The 15,956-nt window shown below is 44.5% G+C and overlaps 1 protein-coding gene across 2 annotated transcripts in view; it reads left to right on the top strand.

Moving 5' to 3' along the window:
* FARS2 (phenylalanyl-tRNA synthetase 2, mitochondrial) overlaps positions 1–15,956 on the top strand; it is a 353,709-nt gene that overhangs the window by 408 nt on the left and 337,345 nt on the right. For both annotated transcript variants that reach the window (XM_083187986.1, XM_083187988.1), the window contains exon 2: positions 7,773–7,861. In XM_083187986.1, coding sequence (XP_083044112.1) covers positions 7,773–7,861 — 89 coding nt within the window. The remainder of the gene's footprint in view (positions 1–7,772; positions 7,862–15,956) is intronic.

Here is a 15,956-nt window from a genome sequence, read left to right as displayed (position 1 = left end):
ATAAGGGAACATGCTTATTATTTAAAATGCATTTTTTCAGTTAGGAATCGTGTTGACACAGTAGTCCTGACTAAGAGCTGTATCAAAGTATTGAGTCTAAATAGGTCATGTGGAGAAGTTGCTAATAGCAACCAATAAACATCAGCTGTCATTTATCGAACGGTCTCTAATTTATAACCTGATCACTAGAATTTGCTTTCTATGGCCAGCACCTCTACTTGATCTCTTGATGGTTTGATTAATCTCCCCCTAAGTTGGCAATGTACATATTAGTAGGGTAATGTGATGACACACGTTGTGATGTTATTAAGGGGGAAATTTACTAAGATAGGAATAAGGCTTCACATGTGATGTTGCTATAGGCAACCAATCAAATCCTGTCTACTACCTTTTAGCAGGTGCTAAATAAATAAGTAGATTCTGGTTGGTTGCCCATAGGAACATCACATATGAAGTCTTAAGGTGCGTACCCATGGTACGATTTATGTTCAGTATGATATTGTATACGATTTCCCAGGAAAGTCCCAGTGGTCAAAAGCATAAGATTTGTGCTTAAAATAACGTAAAATGTGCATAAGATATCATATACGATATGACATCACAGCTGTACTACACTATACTATCTTATGCTTTTTAGCCAGATTGAGTTGCATGCTCACCCGAGCAGCTCCCTCCCAGACGACCGGCGGGAGCGCGCATTGTACGCCGGATAGTGCGTACACACGGTAAGATATAGTGCACTATCTAGCATGCTATTCGAAACTAGCTAGATAGTGTGCTAGATTTTGCACTATATCTTACCGTGGGTACGCACCTTTATTCCCATCTTTGTGTTTTAATACTGATATCTAAGGAATTCCTGCTGGGTTGTTTGAGTTGTTTGGAAAGCAAAGGTTCTGCTAAATACAGGTAAAATCATTGCAGCCTATTCATAAATCCCTTATAAGCCACTGTTCCTAAAGGTGGCCATACACAATGAGGACTTCTCCACTCACCAAAGTTGCTTGAGATCCCCCTTTGAACCGCCCAGGATCTTCATGTGCAGCAGGACTGTATGTGCTCCCAGCCAAGCCTGCTTGGCTCAGATGCACCCCCAAGAGATTGCTTGTGCAGCCGGTGCAAATCGCAGGTTTCGGTCAGATGCGCACAGCACATGCATTGCATCGGATCTGCTGTCATTTACCTGCAATTTGGGCTTCTTTTCTTGCGAGTGATCTCCACAGTTTTAGGAAAAGAGCACAAATTGCAGACAACTTGTTTCATTAAAGCTGTATTGCCACATTTTAGTTTTCTATTTTACAGAGGCAGAGCTCACTCAGAAGATTCTGTTTAGGGCTTTGATTTGTACTTAAATGCCTTTAAAGCTGTTTTGTGAAATGCAGAGTATGGACAATCATCGATGGTTTATGGCCGATGTTGAATACTGTTACAATTGTTGTGGGAGAGCCAGATAATTTCCCTACATCTATGGCACAGGAGAACCAATGTTTCCTGTTTTTGTTTTTTTCATGGCGCATAGCTCCACCCTCAACAACCATTAGCTCCGCCCACACCTGGCCCAAAGGCCATACAGTCAAAGATCATGGATGACCATCGGTAGCTAAAACTATCAATGTTAATCCGTCACATAGTTTATAACTATTGATGGCTGGTTGCAGTATCTACACCGATGGCCAGAGTTGGAGACACTTTGTGCCTTTACCTATATAGAAGGACGCTTCAAGAGATATTTATTAAAGCTCTAATCTTGTTAGGCGCTTCATATTGTAAGCACCTCTATTTAATAAGGGTACATTACATATGGGACATTAACTTCCATCTGAATAGTAACAGCTGTTATGGTTATTGTTGTGTGTTATTAAGTAGTGTTTTCTAAGTAATAAGGATACATAGAATAATTATACTCCTACCTAGATACTAATTCAGTATTGTGTAAAGGTGTCCATACAATACACCAACAATCTGTAATCCATGATTTGAAGATTTAGCAATTTCTTGACGATTGCACAATTTCCCAATCTTAAGGGCCCCATACACTACAACGATATGTCTGACACTGAAGTTGGCTGCAATTTCCATTAAACTCCAGGGATTGATTCTATACGATTTTGTACTTTTGTGCTATTTATGCATAAAATATATTGCATGTGATTTGGCAAGCCTTAAGGTGCGTACACACGGGGGCAATTTTGTGCAATATCGCGGGAAATATGGTCGCTGAGCGACCATATTGCCCGCAATGGGAGTGTGCACTGGCGATATATCGCCGGGTGCGCACTCATGTTTTTGCCCCTGTAGTGATCGCTGGTCGCAGGAACATGCTTCTGCGACTAGCTGATTACCACTGCCGGGCTCCTCCGGCAGTTTCTTTTTCATCAGCGACCATCTCTTGTCGCTGATGAACAGAAGAAACTGAGCAATATATCTCCCCTGTGTGTACGGGGCTTTATGGTGTACAACTATACCATAAATATATCTGATGGTCTGGATTAGGGTACTAGGGGGGCTAGAAATGCCTGTCAAACTTTCAGTGATACATCACATGCACAAAAAAACACTCCATTTTCCATCCAACTCAATGCTATTCTTTTAAGTCATTAGTGCAGCACTATGCAAAAACACATACCATTTGCCACTTTAAAAACAATATATTGTCCCGAAAGTTTGGAGTCACATGAAATCATGCTAAATCGTTGTAGTGTATTGTGCCCCTTAAGCCGGGTACACTCTAAACAATAGGATCAGTAAGCGATATCATTGAAAAATTCCCTTGGACAAACGATTTAGTGCCTACACACGGAATCCTATTGTTCTGTGATGTCATCCTGTCCCTACTCCATACTGTACATGCAGTCATCAACAACAAAGCCAAAATTGAGCATGTACAGACAACCCACGAGAATATGTATTGTTAATGGTATTGAGCACGCACACTTGACAATATTACAAACGATCTTGCTCAGAAGGGCCAAAATGAGCAATCATTTAAAATATAACTTAAGCTTTGTACACATGAAGCAATATGATTGCTGGCAATATATTGCTAGCAATAAAATGCTCAGCAATCATATTGCTCAGTGTCCCCTTTTCATCAGTGACCAGAGATGGTTGCTGATGAAAATGTCCCACTGCCAGGAGAAAAGGCAGGGGAAGTCGCTGGTCGGAGGAGCCCCCCATTAGGGGTCTAAAAACGGGAGCGGGCACCTGGCGATTTATCGCCGGTGCACACTCCAATCGCTGGCAATATGGTTGCTCAGCGACCATATTGCCAGCGACAAATGCCCATGTGTATGCACCTAAAATCTGTATGGTTAGTTTCATCATAGTGTCATAATGTTTCATAGACACAAACTGATTCTTTTAAGTGAGATCCGCTGATATTACTGTTCAGGTTCAAGATGCTCCTTTAACACAACAACTTCACCATAATACATACAGTAGTGTTTATTTATATAATGCAGTCTGTAATACTGTATTCCATTAATACAATTATTTGCAACACATGGCTTAATTATTTATAAAACAACAAAGATACTTGTTGTTTTGAAAATAAATAAATAAACCATTCAAATATGTCATTAGATGTAGTTTTTAATACCATTATCATCAGCAGACAATTTTCTAGAATCAACTGAATGTATGCACTAGGATCTCGGCATATTGAATTTGTCGACTAGTCTGCAGTACATAATTTAATGGGGATACATACGTATGTATGCCCGGTGGTTGGAATACTGACACCAGCCTCCCGTAGGAGGAAATTCTGACAGGAGTTAAGGGGCATGCACACGGAGAGATTTTGTGCTATTTTCTAAGCTATCTGACTAGATTGCTTAGAAAGTAAGCACAGATCTCTCTGTGTGTCTATAAAATAGGATATATGTTACTAACAGAGGAGTAACGCAGAGTTATGGTACCCAGGGCAAGCTAACGTCAGTGCGTTTCTATGCACACAAGTACACACGCACACCCCTAACACTGGAAAACACAAACACACTGTCCCCACAGGCAGGACCTCATTAAAGGTTCCAGGTGCCCAAGGCTAATACACATGTAACTCCCCCTTTAATGCTGCTAAAGACATATGTACTGTATAGGCGCTCAGTGACTCTCCATTCATATTGCCCATGTGCATGTAACAAAGGTTATACAACTGACATGTAGGATCTAATGCTTGTGGAGACTTTGGTTTAGGCTACCTAGCTGGTGCTGTAGCACAATGTACATAAAGTAATGGTTCCATCAGTAAGTTACATTGGCACAGCCATCTGGCAGTCACCTTAAGAACTTTACATTGGGACAGGTGATAGCTAGAAAGCATGTAATAAATTATGCTTCATTTGTATTCTCCGGCTGTCATCTGCAAGCCCCCCAGTCCTGGCGCCCTAGGCTGCAGCCTAGGCTGTCTTTTCTCTCCCTCCCCCCCCCCCACCCCACCCCTGCAGCACACATCTACTCCACCATGTGCTTTTCCTGTAATGTGTTCCTCCGCAGATTGCACACCCTGCTAGCTCTGACCTATGCAGTGCACCAAGCTGGTTGCCTCAGATGGTTTCTATGGGTCACATGGATGTTTCTGTGCACGGTTTATCATACTACTACACAAGTATTTGCTTTCCAATATATGCATTGGGTCCTGGTATGGCTCGCCTCCTACAGTGTAACCTTCGTAGTGCACCCACCATGGCTGCCTCATCTGGTGCACTTGTGGATGGGATGAAAAATACATGGACCTGAGTATACATTGAAATCACCCATTTTTGGTAATTTATTTTAGGGTTACTCTATTCCACCCAGGGTAATCCTACACAGAGCGCCTAAAATGGCTGCCTCACCTGGTACCTTATTAGGGTGAAGTACACAACCCATGGAAGTTATCCAAAATGCTGCACCACTCCTGCTTTAGGCTTACTGTGTGCTCAAGTGTTTCTATTGTCTGTGACTTGTCTGTTACTGTACTACCTACATTCTCTGTATTGTGTGCATTGTTTTTAATGTCTGTTAAGCGCCTTGAGTCCTGTTGGAGAAAGTGCGCTATATAAATTAAACTTACTTACTAAATCAGAAAAGAGCGGGTATACAGCGCTGGGTTATTCTGAATGATGACCAAACACAGTTTATATAATAAAATACAAATGCATTTATTTCACATACAACAAATAAAGAGAGTACTCTCTAAGAAAAAATGTATAATAAAGATTCTTAAAAAATATATTTTGCGCAATGAATAAAAAGGGGGGGATTTTCAAAAATGGTCAATGCATGCACATGGCTCCAGAGAATGAATGAGGTAGTTCATGGGCCAATAAACTGGTTTATAGTTACCACCATTAATGATAAAAGCATCAGGGTCTCATCTGGGGACCTGGAGATGGTTCCGGTGAAATTCCCAGCTTGTTGGTCCAAAGTGCCTCAGGTGGATTGAGCAGGAGTGGTGGGTGGATGAAGGATTGACCACCGCCGTGAATCACTGCCAAAGGAGGTGTGGACCTGTGCCTCAGGTGGAATAGAGCAGGAATGGTGGGTGGATGATGGAGTAACCACTGCCGTGAATCACTGCCAGAGGAGGTGTGGACCTGTAGGCCCAGGATGGTGGAAGCTGGTCCGGGGTGAGTTCACTGCTTTTTGAGCCTGGTGCAAGGTGGTGTTGGGCTCTCAATTAGGCCCAGGTGGAAGATAGGGCTTCAATAGATGTCAGGGTCTTTGAAATGGCTCAACGCGTTTCAACGTATCAGCACGTCTTCATCAGGAGCAGTAAGTTTCACCGGAACCATCTCCAGGTCCACAGATGAGACCCTGATGCTTTTATCATTAATGGTGGTAACTATAAACCAGTTTATTGGCCCATGAACTACCTCATTCATTCTCTGGAGCCATGTGCATGCATTGACCATTTTTGAAAACCCCCCCCTTTTTATTCATTGCGCAATATATATTTTTTAAGAATCTTTATTATACATTTTTTCTTAGAGAGTACTCTCTTTATTTGTTGTATGTGAATAAAATGCATTTGTATTTTATTATATAAACTGTGTTTGGTCATCATTCAGAATAACCCAGCGCTGTATACCCCCTCTTTTCTGTTTCAAATTACGGGGAGCCTTACACACTCCCATATACAGCAGCTTTAACTGTTTTTTAGGGTTCACCTTTCTCTTTTTACTTACTAAATCAGCCTATTGGTTATCAGGCACTACCCTGTGGAGGAAAAAAAACAAACTGTATTTTAACCATAATAAAATTGGCTAAATCTGGCTAAACAGATATACAGAGCAGTGGCAGAAACAGAAGGGGGAAAAGGCAGATGAAGAATGACCTGGCTGGGAGGGAGGGTGATGCAGTAAACTCTTCTGCCTGTGGGATCCAATCACTGGGTGCTGTCATGGTAACATGTCACTGGTTGGCTGAGAGACAGCCATTCTCAGCCAACCAGTAGCCTGTTATCATGGTAGTGGCCGATGATTGGATCCTACCGCAAGCCAGCTTTTCCAGTTCACAACACTAAAATCCCATGAAAGGTTGGTTTAGTTTTGCTCCTCTCTATCCGTGGTTAAAAGTCCTGGCCGGGCGCCCCTGGATCTCCCACGCCACTGAAATCGCCATCACTACACCGCTGGTTACTACATATATTTAGAGATGGCAAAAACAGATCACTTAGGCGAGCCTGGATCCAGCGAATCAGTCAGTGAAAAGATCCGGATCGTTCACATGGGTCCCCAGCTCACATTGAAAAAGGGTTAATTTTATATTAACAAAACATAAAATCTCGCGAGAGTTCAATAGCTCTTGCGAGATTTACCCTGTACTTAATTTTGTTTGTATCCACCGGGCGGGAGGGTGGGTTACTTCCGTTTGAAAATCACCGTAAAAAGACCGACGGCTCACCTTTTTGGGATCGGCAGCTCACTCGTTCTTTAAAGGGATCCATTCAAAATATACGCTTCATTCACGAACGACCCATCTCTAATATATATTGGATATATTTAGGCAACAGTTTTTTACAACTCATGAGCTAATATTGCTCTATATCATCAATATGATTAGACCTATATCCAAACATGACTATTAATATAATAAATTAAAACACACAAATGAATCACTAATTTCATTCTCTCCCTCTCTCCCTCTCCCTCTGTCCTCAGATGCAGTTTCACTGGCCCCCAGCAGCATAGTTTTGATGGATACCCTGAGTAGCTACTCAGATGTCTGATGTGCTGGCCATTGTTATCAAAGGGGATTTTTACAAAATAAACCAACTGCGATATTAGCATATACTCTCAGATCTACTGGGACAGAAGACTGATGAGGCACACACACAGGGCAATTTCATGGCATTTTCTAAGCGATCTGAGTAGAAAAAGTCACTATGCATGGATGTTAGGAGTATGAATCCAAGTTACCAGCAGGATTTGTTACAGCAGAAAAAGTGGTACTTATGTATTATCTGGGCTCCCATGTTAAATGCACCCCATTTTTTCATACCCCTACTATCCAACTACGCATGGAGTTGATCTTATATAGTGTGGCGAGCGTAGCGAGCCACCGTGCCCGAAGCGTGGCGAGCGGACGCAGTCTCATAAGAAAAACGGGAGCCCAGATATTACATAAGTACCGAAAAAGTCACTATGCAGGGATGTTAGGAGTATGAATCCAAGTTACCCGGAGTAAAACATTTTCCATTGTGTTAATTTAGAACAATTTTTTTTTTTATGTTACTAGCAATTAAAAATGTTTTGTTTGCAAACCCTTTTTTCTTTGTTACCTTTTTGCAGGCAATGTTCAGGAATCAGGAGGTGTATGGTGACTGTCACCAGGCATTGCCACTGGAATTGGCATCCCAGAGTGCATAGGATAATTTCAGGTAAGGCGTTACACCTCGGAGTGCAACACAGATATATTTTTTGTGTTTTGTTTTTAAAAACATTTTTATTGGCAAATTTTGATTTTAAGAAGATAATTTTTGATTTCTGTTAGAGAGGGAGGTAACATGGGAATCCAGTGTGTCAAGATCAGTTTTTTTGCCAAGACTAAAATTAGTGTGAGCAATGGTGTAATCTTTTTCTTGTTAACACCAAGATCCCAATCAGAGAAATACAGAAATAGGGAGAGAAGTGGGTTATATGTTAGCCCTAGAGAGAATATAGTATTCAGGAAACTCAGCAGTTTCCTCCAGAAAGTTATTATTAAACCGCACTCCCAGAAATTATGGAAGAAGGTTGCGCCTCTCATCTTACATTTGGGGCTGAGGCCTAAGTCATCCGGGATGAAATGGCTCCTCTGTTGTTGGGAAACGTATGCCCTGTTGAGGAAATTTACATGGGTTTCCTGAAGGGAGGCGGGAAGTATGGCTGTACAGGAAGGGAGGGAGGGAATATCCAACTTCCATCTAGTTTCAAGGTGATGCATTCATTTCTCCCTGGGTAGAATTACAAGTAGTTGGAACAGGTTCCTTAGTCTATAACCTAAGATGTTGTGTGGGGCCAGTAAGCATAAAATCGGGTGCGGGGCGAGTAAGGTGGGAAATGGTTTCGGTTGGGATTTGGCGTAGTGACGGGCTTGTAGATACATAAAGAAATGGGATTTATGTAGATGGTGTTCAGTTGTGAGTTTTGAAAAAGTAAAAATAGTGCTGCCAGGATCAAAGATATTTCTTATCGCAGATATACCCTTCTGTCGCCACTCTATATAAGCTTTGTTTTCCAAGCCTGGAGTGAAGCATGGGTTGCCCCAGAAGGTGGGGAAAGGTGAGCGGGCATAATTTCTACCAAATCGTTTATTGATGGTTACCCACATTTTGTATACATCACAAAAAAGGATATTATCTTTGATGTGGCTCGGGATTTTGCTACGTGGGGTGTGCAAGAATAGGGGTGGAAGAGGGCTAGTTCTAATTTCTCGTTAGTGTAATCTGATCTTTGAAAGAATCAGTCAGTGGCATATCTAAAAAGAGCTGCATGGAAAAATTCCTGAACTTGGGGTAGGCCAAGGCCACCTTCTGGCTTGGGAAGAAATAACCTGGTCATTGGCATTCTGTTTTTTATGTTGGCCCAAATAAATTTGGAGATTGTGGTGTTATAATGAGATACATCTTTCTTGGAAAGTGAAAAAGGCAACATCTACAACAAGTACGATAGTTTCGGGAATAGTACACTTTTAACCACTGTGACACGTCCATATAATAAGAGGGGGAGAGACATCCACCTTTCAGTCAATTTCGTTATAGTTTGCAAGACCGGCTTGATATTATCTGCGTACAATGTGTCTATGTGTAGTGGGATCAGGCTACCTAGATATTTAAGTGGAGAAGAGCAGACGCGGAACTGTTGTAGCGGGGGGTAAACTGCAATCAGGGAGGGAGGTAGTGCAATGGGGAATAAATGGGACTTAGTGTAGTTAATTTTAAATCCTGAGAAAGTACTACAATTATCTATGATGGACATAGCCGCTGCAATTGAAAGGTGAGGGTTCGAGAAAAACAAGAGCATGTCACCCGCGAACATACTAAGCTTGGCCTCTGCACCATAACTCCAGTGAAGGAGGGGGTATTTTGCAGATTAATGGCTAGGGGTTCCGGGGAGAGGGGACAACCTTGGCAGGGTGCCTCTTAGTATTTGGAAGGGGGGGGGGAGGGGGACATGTAGTTATTAGCCAGAATCTGGGTGGTGGAGCCTGTGTATAAATTTCGGATTGCTTCAGAAAAGGCCCCATGGATTCCAAATATTTGTAAAGTGGTAAAGAGATGGTCTCATGAGATCATGTCAAAGGCCTTCTCGGCATCTAGTGACAATATAGCATGTGGGTCCTTGGTCCCTGAGGCCTGTAACCACTGCAGTACCGAAAGTAGTTTTCTAACGTTAGGTACAGAGTGTCTGCCCCATATAAAACCAGTCTGATCATTATTAATAATAGAGGGCAGTAAAAAATTTTAGTCTGTCTGCAAGTAATTTAGTATATAATTTGTGATCTGTATTAAGAAGAGATGTGGGTCGATAGGAGGAAGGTAATGTAGAGTCTTGTCCCGGTTTCAGCAGCACTTTGAGTAATGCAGAATTGAAATAAAGAGGTTGGGGAGCGACCTTAAGAAGTGAAGTAAAGAAGGCTGTTAGGGGTGCTACTATTTTAGGCACCAGCAGTTTATAATATTTGCTGCTCAATCCATCGGGGCCTGGGGCCTTACCAGGTTTCAACTGGCCAACGGCTCGTGTCACGTCCTTCTCCGTAAAGTTGGACAGCATGGAGCCAGTCTGGTCAGTCGTCAGGGTAGGCAAGGATATCGAAGCCCAGAAGGATTATTTGTTTGCTTGGTCTGCAGGGGTGGAGGAGTATAGTCGTGTATAAAAAACATGGAGTGTATTAGAGATATCCTGCCCCGTGTGGACCAATGTATCATTTCTCAGGATGGTAATAATGGTAGGAGGGTGTTTGCCGTGTAGCAGGTTAGTCATTAATCAATTGGATTTACCTCCAAATCTATGGAATTTGCTTTGTGCTTGAAGTGATATGCGTGTTTCCATTTTGGATAATAATCAAATATCGTTTTGGCCTGGTTAAATGCAATTTTGTGAGCAGTGGTGGGGTGATAATTTAAAAGTGTGGTATGCTGTGGTGAGATTAGACTAGGCTTCAAGGTATAACTTTGTTCTTTCTTTACGTATGTGTGAATTGTAAGAAATGACTGATCCGGGTAATACCGGTTGGGTTTAGAGGCCTGCTAGAATAGCAAGGGGGAGTCAGTTTCTACCGATAAGTTATTATGTTTTTATTCCATCCAAGCGGTTTCCAGGAGGGATTTAACCTTGGTGGAGCTAGCTAGATGACTAGAGAAGCGCCAATGTGTATATGAGCCCCTATCTTATGTAGTGAGCAGAGTAATCCAGCAGGCTGCATGGTCTGATATGGATATAGTTTCAATACCAGAATCATGTACTACAGGGAATGCTCTCGTGGAGAGTAATATACAGTCAATGCGAGAAAGGATATTATGAGCTGCTGAGAGACAGGGAAACTCTCTCTCAACCGGTGAGGTGTAAACTGGACATCAAAATTGCATACCGAGTCATACCGAGGCTACTCTTCTAGCCAGTGATGACATTTCCCTGTCTAAGACATTGGATGTCACTTCATTAAAATCCCCTGCTAGTATAATCAAGGTATCTAGGTATGGGGTAAGCATATATAATAATATATAATATAAAAAATATTAGGTGCATATACATTGCATAGCGTATATCTGGTTGATTGTATCTACCCTCAGGGTCATTCTTGGTGGAGTGGATAATCACTGGAATTTGCTTCCTGGCCAATATGACAACCCCTCTGGATTTTGAGTTATAGGGGGATGATGCCAGCACCGTCCAACCCAAGAAGTTTAGTTTGAGTATTTCAGGGGGTGTCAAATGGGTTTCTTGTAAGTATGCTACATCTGCCTGCATTTTGTGTAGGTAAAGCCACTCTAGCTATAATGTAATGAAATGTAGCCTAAAAACAGGACACCCCGACACACAAACGGGGCTTCTAAAGTACACACCCCGGCACACCGCTATCATAGGGGGTGTCCTCAATGTAGACGCTAACATTTTAGATGCTTTTAGCTTCTTAATTCACACTCCCGGCACTTTGCGCGCACAGTCTGTGCTTAGTACCGAGCGGACAGCGTAACGTAGTCAGTCAGAGTGGTACGCAGGTAGCGTAGTCAGTCAGTCAGTAGTAGCACTGTGTGAGAGACGGAGGTGTATAACGGCAGTGGCGAACCTGACTATGGCGATGGAGCGTCTGACTCTGTTCAGTCTGCCGTAGACAGAGGAGGAGGCGGTGGCATTCCTGCAGGCACACCAATTCCTGCCACAGACCCAGACCTGCCCCAATGGTCACCCCATGAGGCTGAGCGTGAAGGAGCGCATGTGGCGCTGCCACATTCGCAGCTGCCGCAAGAAGTTGAGTGTGAGGTCAGCGCAGTGGTTCAAGGGGTCTCACCTCAGCTTCGTCACCCTGATCCACTTCATCTACTGCTGGGCGGAAGAGCTGACCAGCATAAAATTTTGCGACCGCCAGCTGAATATCTCACAGAAGACAGCAGTCCTCTATAACAACCTTATGAGGGAGGCCTGCACGGTGGACCTGCTAGCGCAGCCTCAGCAGCGCATTGGAGGGCCAGGTACCATCGTGGAGGTGGATGAAAGCCTCTACGTAAAGAGGAAGAGTAATGTGGGATGGCTCCTGCCCCAGCAGTGGGTGTTCGGGGGCATCTCGAGGGAGACCGGCCAGTGCTTCATCACGGCGGGATTCGACCACCCTAATGGCTGCCATTGAGGCCCACGTGGAACTAGGCACCACTGTATTCACCGACTGCTGGAGGGCGTATAACACACAGCAGCTGGAGCAGGCCAGGTACCAGCACGGAAAGGTGAATCATAAATATAACTTTGTGCATCCTGACACTGGGGTCCACACCCAGAACATTGAGCGCTTGTGGGGCAGTTGCAAGTAAGCGCCAAAAGGGGGACTCGTACCTCCAGAAGTTTATGTGGAGGCAGAGTTTAGGTGCCCAGGACCCCTTCAAGCACATCCTGTATGCACTGACCCTGCTCCCCCTACTTGAAAAGGGTGGTGACGACGCAGAGCCGACAGCATCCACATCTGCAGCTGTTTCCTCTGCAAGAGGTGGCGGTGATGACGCAGCAGCAGCTTCCTGTTCCTCTTCTGAATCATGACTTTTCCCTAAATTTGACTGTTCTTAACTTTGATTATCTTTTGTTCATGAATGATTTTTACCTCCGTTTTCTCGGTTACATTTAACTAAAAACCAGTTAATAGTTACAAAAAATGTCGTCATTATTGTCTCAGGTGTATGAGTGTGCAGGTGTGAATAGGTTCCTGAAACAGCACCACTATCCACGCCAACCCGAAGCGTGGCGAGTACGCGTCCTACGACCTTTTCATACCCCCACGTCGGCGTGGAGTTGATTTTATAAAGTGTGGCGAGCGCACACGGAGTACCTGTGAAGTAATCCGCGTCCCCTCGTGAGGCTCGCTGCGCTCGCCACGCTTCGGGCACTTTATAAAATCAACTCCACGCTGACGTGGATAGTGGGGGTATGAAAAGGTCGTAGGACGCGTACCGCGGCCCCTCGCGGGGCTCGCCACGCTTCGGGTTGGCGTGGATAGTGGAATTTACAAGGCCGACAGCTGTTGCGTCGACTAGTGTCATTGTGGACAGGTTTAATAGTGTACCCCTAGACCCAACTAAATTTAGATGCTTTACCGTCTAAATTTAGATGTACCCCTAGACCCAACTAAATTCAGACACTTTAGCGTCTAAATTTAAATGCCCCACCACCATAGCGGCTTGCAGGGAGCCTAGATTTAGACGCTTTAGCGTCTAAATCCAGAAAACCCGCTTCTTAGCGGCTTGCAGGGAGCCTAGATTCAGACGCTTTAGCGTCTAAATCCAGGCTCCCCCTTCTTAGCGGCTTGCAGGCAGTGTGGATTCAGACGGTTTTGCGCCAAAATTTTAGCGTCTACATGGGGACACCCCCTTTGATAGCGGTGTGCCGGGCTGTGTAGTTTAGAAGCCCCGGCACGACAGCGGTGTGCCGGGGTGTCCACTTCACATGCCCCAGTTGTCAGCGGTGCGCAGGACTGCCTATTTTACTGTGGAACTACAAGTACAACAGTGACCTGTCAGCGCCTGGGCAGCGCGCTGCTGCTGCCCGGCGCTACGCTGATAACGTAGCTTACAATACGTAGCTTACAGCTAGAGCGGCACGCGCCCAGTTAAACAGAGCTAGAGTGGCACGCGCACAGTTAAACAGAGCTTCTGGCAGGCTGCCAAGTTTCTGAGACAGACTGTGCGTGCGGCGGCGGCGCCGTGAAACTACAAACATGCTTGGTAATGGGGAACAAATGGTCAAAATAAATGGCAGTCATCAGATGGGCTGTTAATAATTTTCGAGAGCTAGCAATGACATAAAACGCAGGACATGACACAATAGGGAAAAACATGATGGATGCAGAGAGGGAAACAAAGAGGTAGAGGTGAAACCAGGGAGCCGGGTGTCTCGCTTCTTTGATTGGATGCATAATAGATGAGGTATACATCATAAAAGTGAGCAATATTCCCAGACTAGTAGGGGCTGCTGGGAATCGTAGTCTCTGAGGAAGAACAATGTAAGTGCATGAATACAAGGCCCCAGCCTTAAATTATGTTATCAGGGCTCTCAGAACTGCCCTCCAGTCAAGCCGAAGCCGCTGGAAAAATTGGTTAAAGCATGCATATAATGACAAAAAATATATATATCAAAAGGAGAGGACCATAAAAAAGATTGGGTAAAACATAAATCTAATTAGAGTTAATTAAATGTCACAACTGGGGAATAGTGGACCCAGGAGTGACCTTGGTGGCTAGCTGACTACTAATGGAAACAGATCCCAGAGGCAAGTAGATATAGTGAAGGAAGTTTATTGCACAATGGAAATAATGGTACAGGTAATTGCTTTGAGGAAAGGTAAGTATCAGAGTCTGTAATAGTCTTTGGGGAAGATAGTGAAAATGACTGGAGCTGGGAGAATTCACCAGGAGATCTGGACCGGATACTTGGAGATGAAGAGAAGAACTGAAGCCGGATGGATTAACCAGGAGTTCTGGACCAGACACTTGGAGATTGTAGCTGGAGGGTCAACAGGAGATGCACAGGAGCTGGCAGTAGTACAGGTGCTGGAGATTGTACAGATGCTGCTAGCAGCTGGAGGTGTAGAGGTACTGGGAACTGGAGGTACACAGGTGCTGGCAGCTGGAGGTGAACAGGTACTGGGGACCGTAGGTACACAGGTGCTGGCAGCTGGAGTCGATGCAGGTGGTGCATAGGTGCTGGAAGCAAGATGCAGATGAGGCACAGGTGCAGATAACTAACTGGTAGTCATGAAGCAGGTGAAGCACACGTGCTGGAAGCACTGAGCAGGTGCAGGTAACCTGTAGCCGCAGGTAACCAGTAGTCACAGGTGCAGGTAACCGGTAGTCACAGGTGCTCGGCAGCAGGATTTGCACCAAGGCTGAAGGTGCATAGGAGTTTGCAACAGGATTTGCACCAAGGCAGGAGGCTGAAGGTGCACAGGAGTTTGCAACAGGATTTGCACCAAGACATGAGGCTGAAGGTGCATAGGAGCTTGCAGCAGGGATTGCACCAAGGCAGGAGGCTGAAGGTGCACAGGAGCTTGCAGGCTGAGAGGTTCAGGACATGGGAGCCTGCCCAGATAGAGCTCATACAGCATGGAGCTTAGAAGCGACGATACACAAGCAAGGTGTGCCTCCAGATCTATGAAGATAACCCCTTAGAGTAGCACTGATTGGGCAGCAGGGTGATTGGGAATTGCAAAACCTGGAACAGTCTCTGAATGAGGCCAACAGGGAACTTGCATGATTTCACTCCACCGATAGCTATGGAGTTAATGACTGAATTAGAACTCACCCAGGTGCTCATTACTAGAACAGGCTCAGGACACATGATAGTCTAGCTGCAGCAGGCTGGGATACACAGGACTGAATAGCAGGTATGACAGACCAAATGCACAGGCTTCAGACAGGATTGTGACATTAAACAGTTGGAAAACTGGGATTATCTGTAGGAAGAGGGCACAGGAGGGGTACCTGTGGATGTTCATTATGACCATAGTGGCGCGTTCTAGTGCCGGAATCAGTCCAGAGACATGTTAAATAGAATAAAATTTCAATGAGAAACAGTCTGCAAGTGCAACTAGTGAGAGGCAGTGCAGTCACACAAAAGTGCGGATAGACGGGAATAGGCCTCAAATGTGAATAGGATCACAATACAGTAGTCACGTGTCTTGGGGGGAGGGGGGCAGAGTGCATCTCTAAGTGGTATCTGGGCTAGCCGGTGAAAAGGTCGCCTGAGCCATCTCCATGAGGAAGCCCTCTGCTTCCATGACAGTGTTGAATTCCT

This window comes from Crinia signifera, chromosome 5, assembly GCF_055691185.1.
Source record: "Crinia signifera chromosome 5, ASM5569118v1, whole genome shotgun sequence".
Lineage (NCBI taxonomy): Eukaryota > Metazoa > Chordata > Amphibia > Anura > Myobatrachidae > Crinia > Crinia signifera.
The sequence above is the reverse complement of the archived record's forward strand: the minus strand, read 5'-3'. Positions and strand labels throughout refer to the sequence as shown.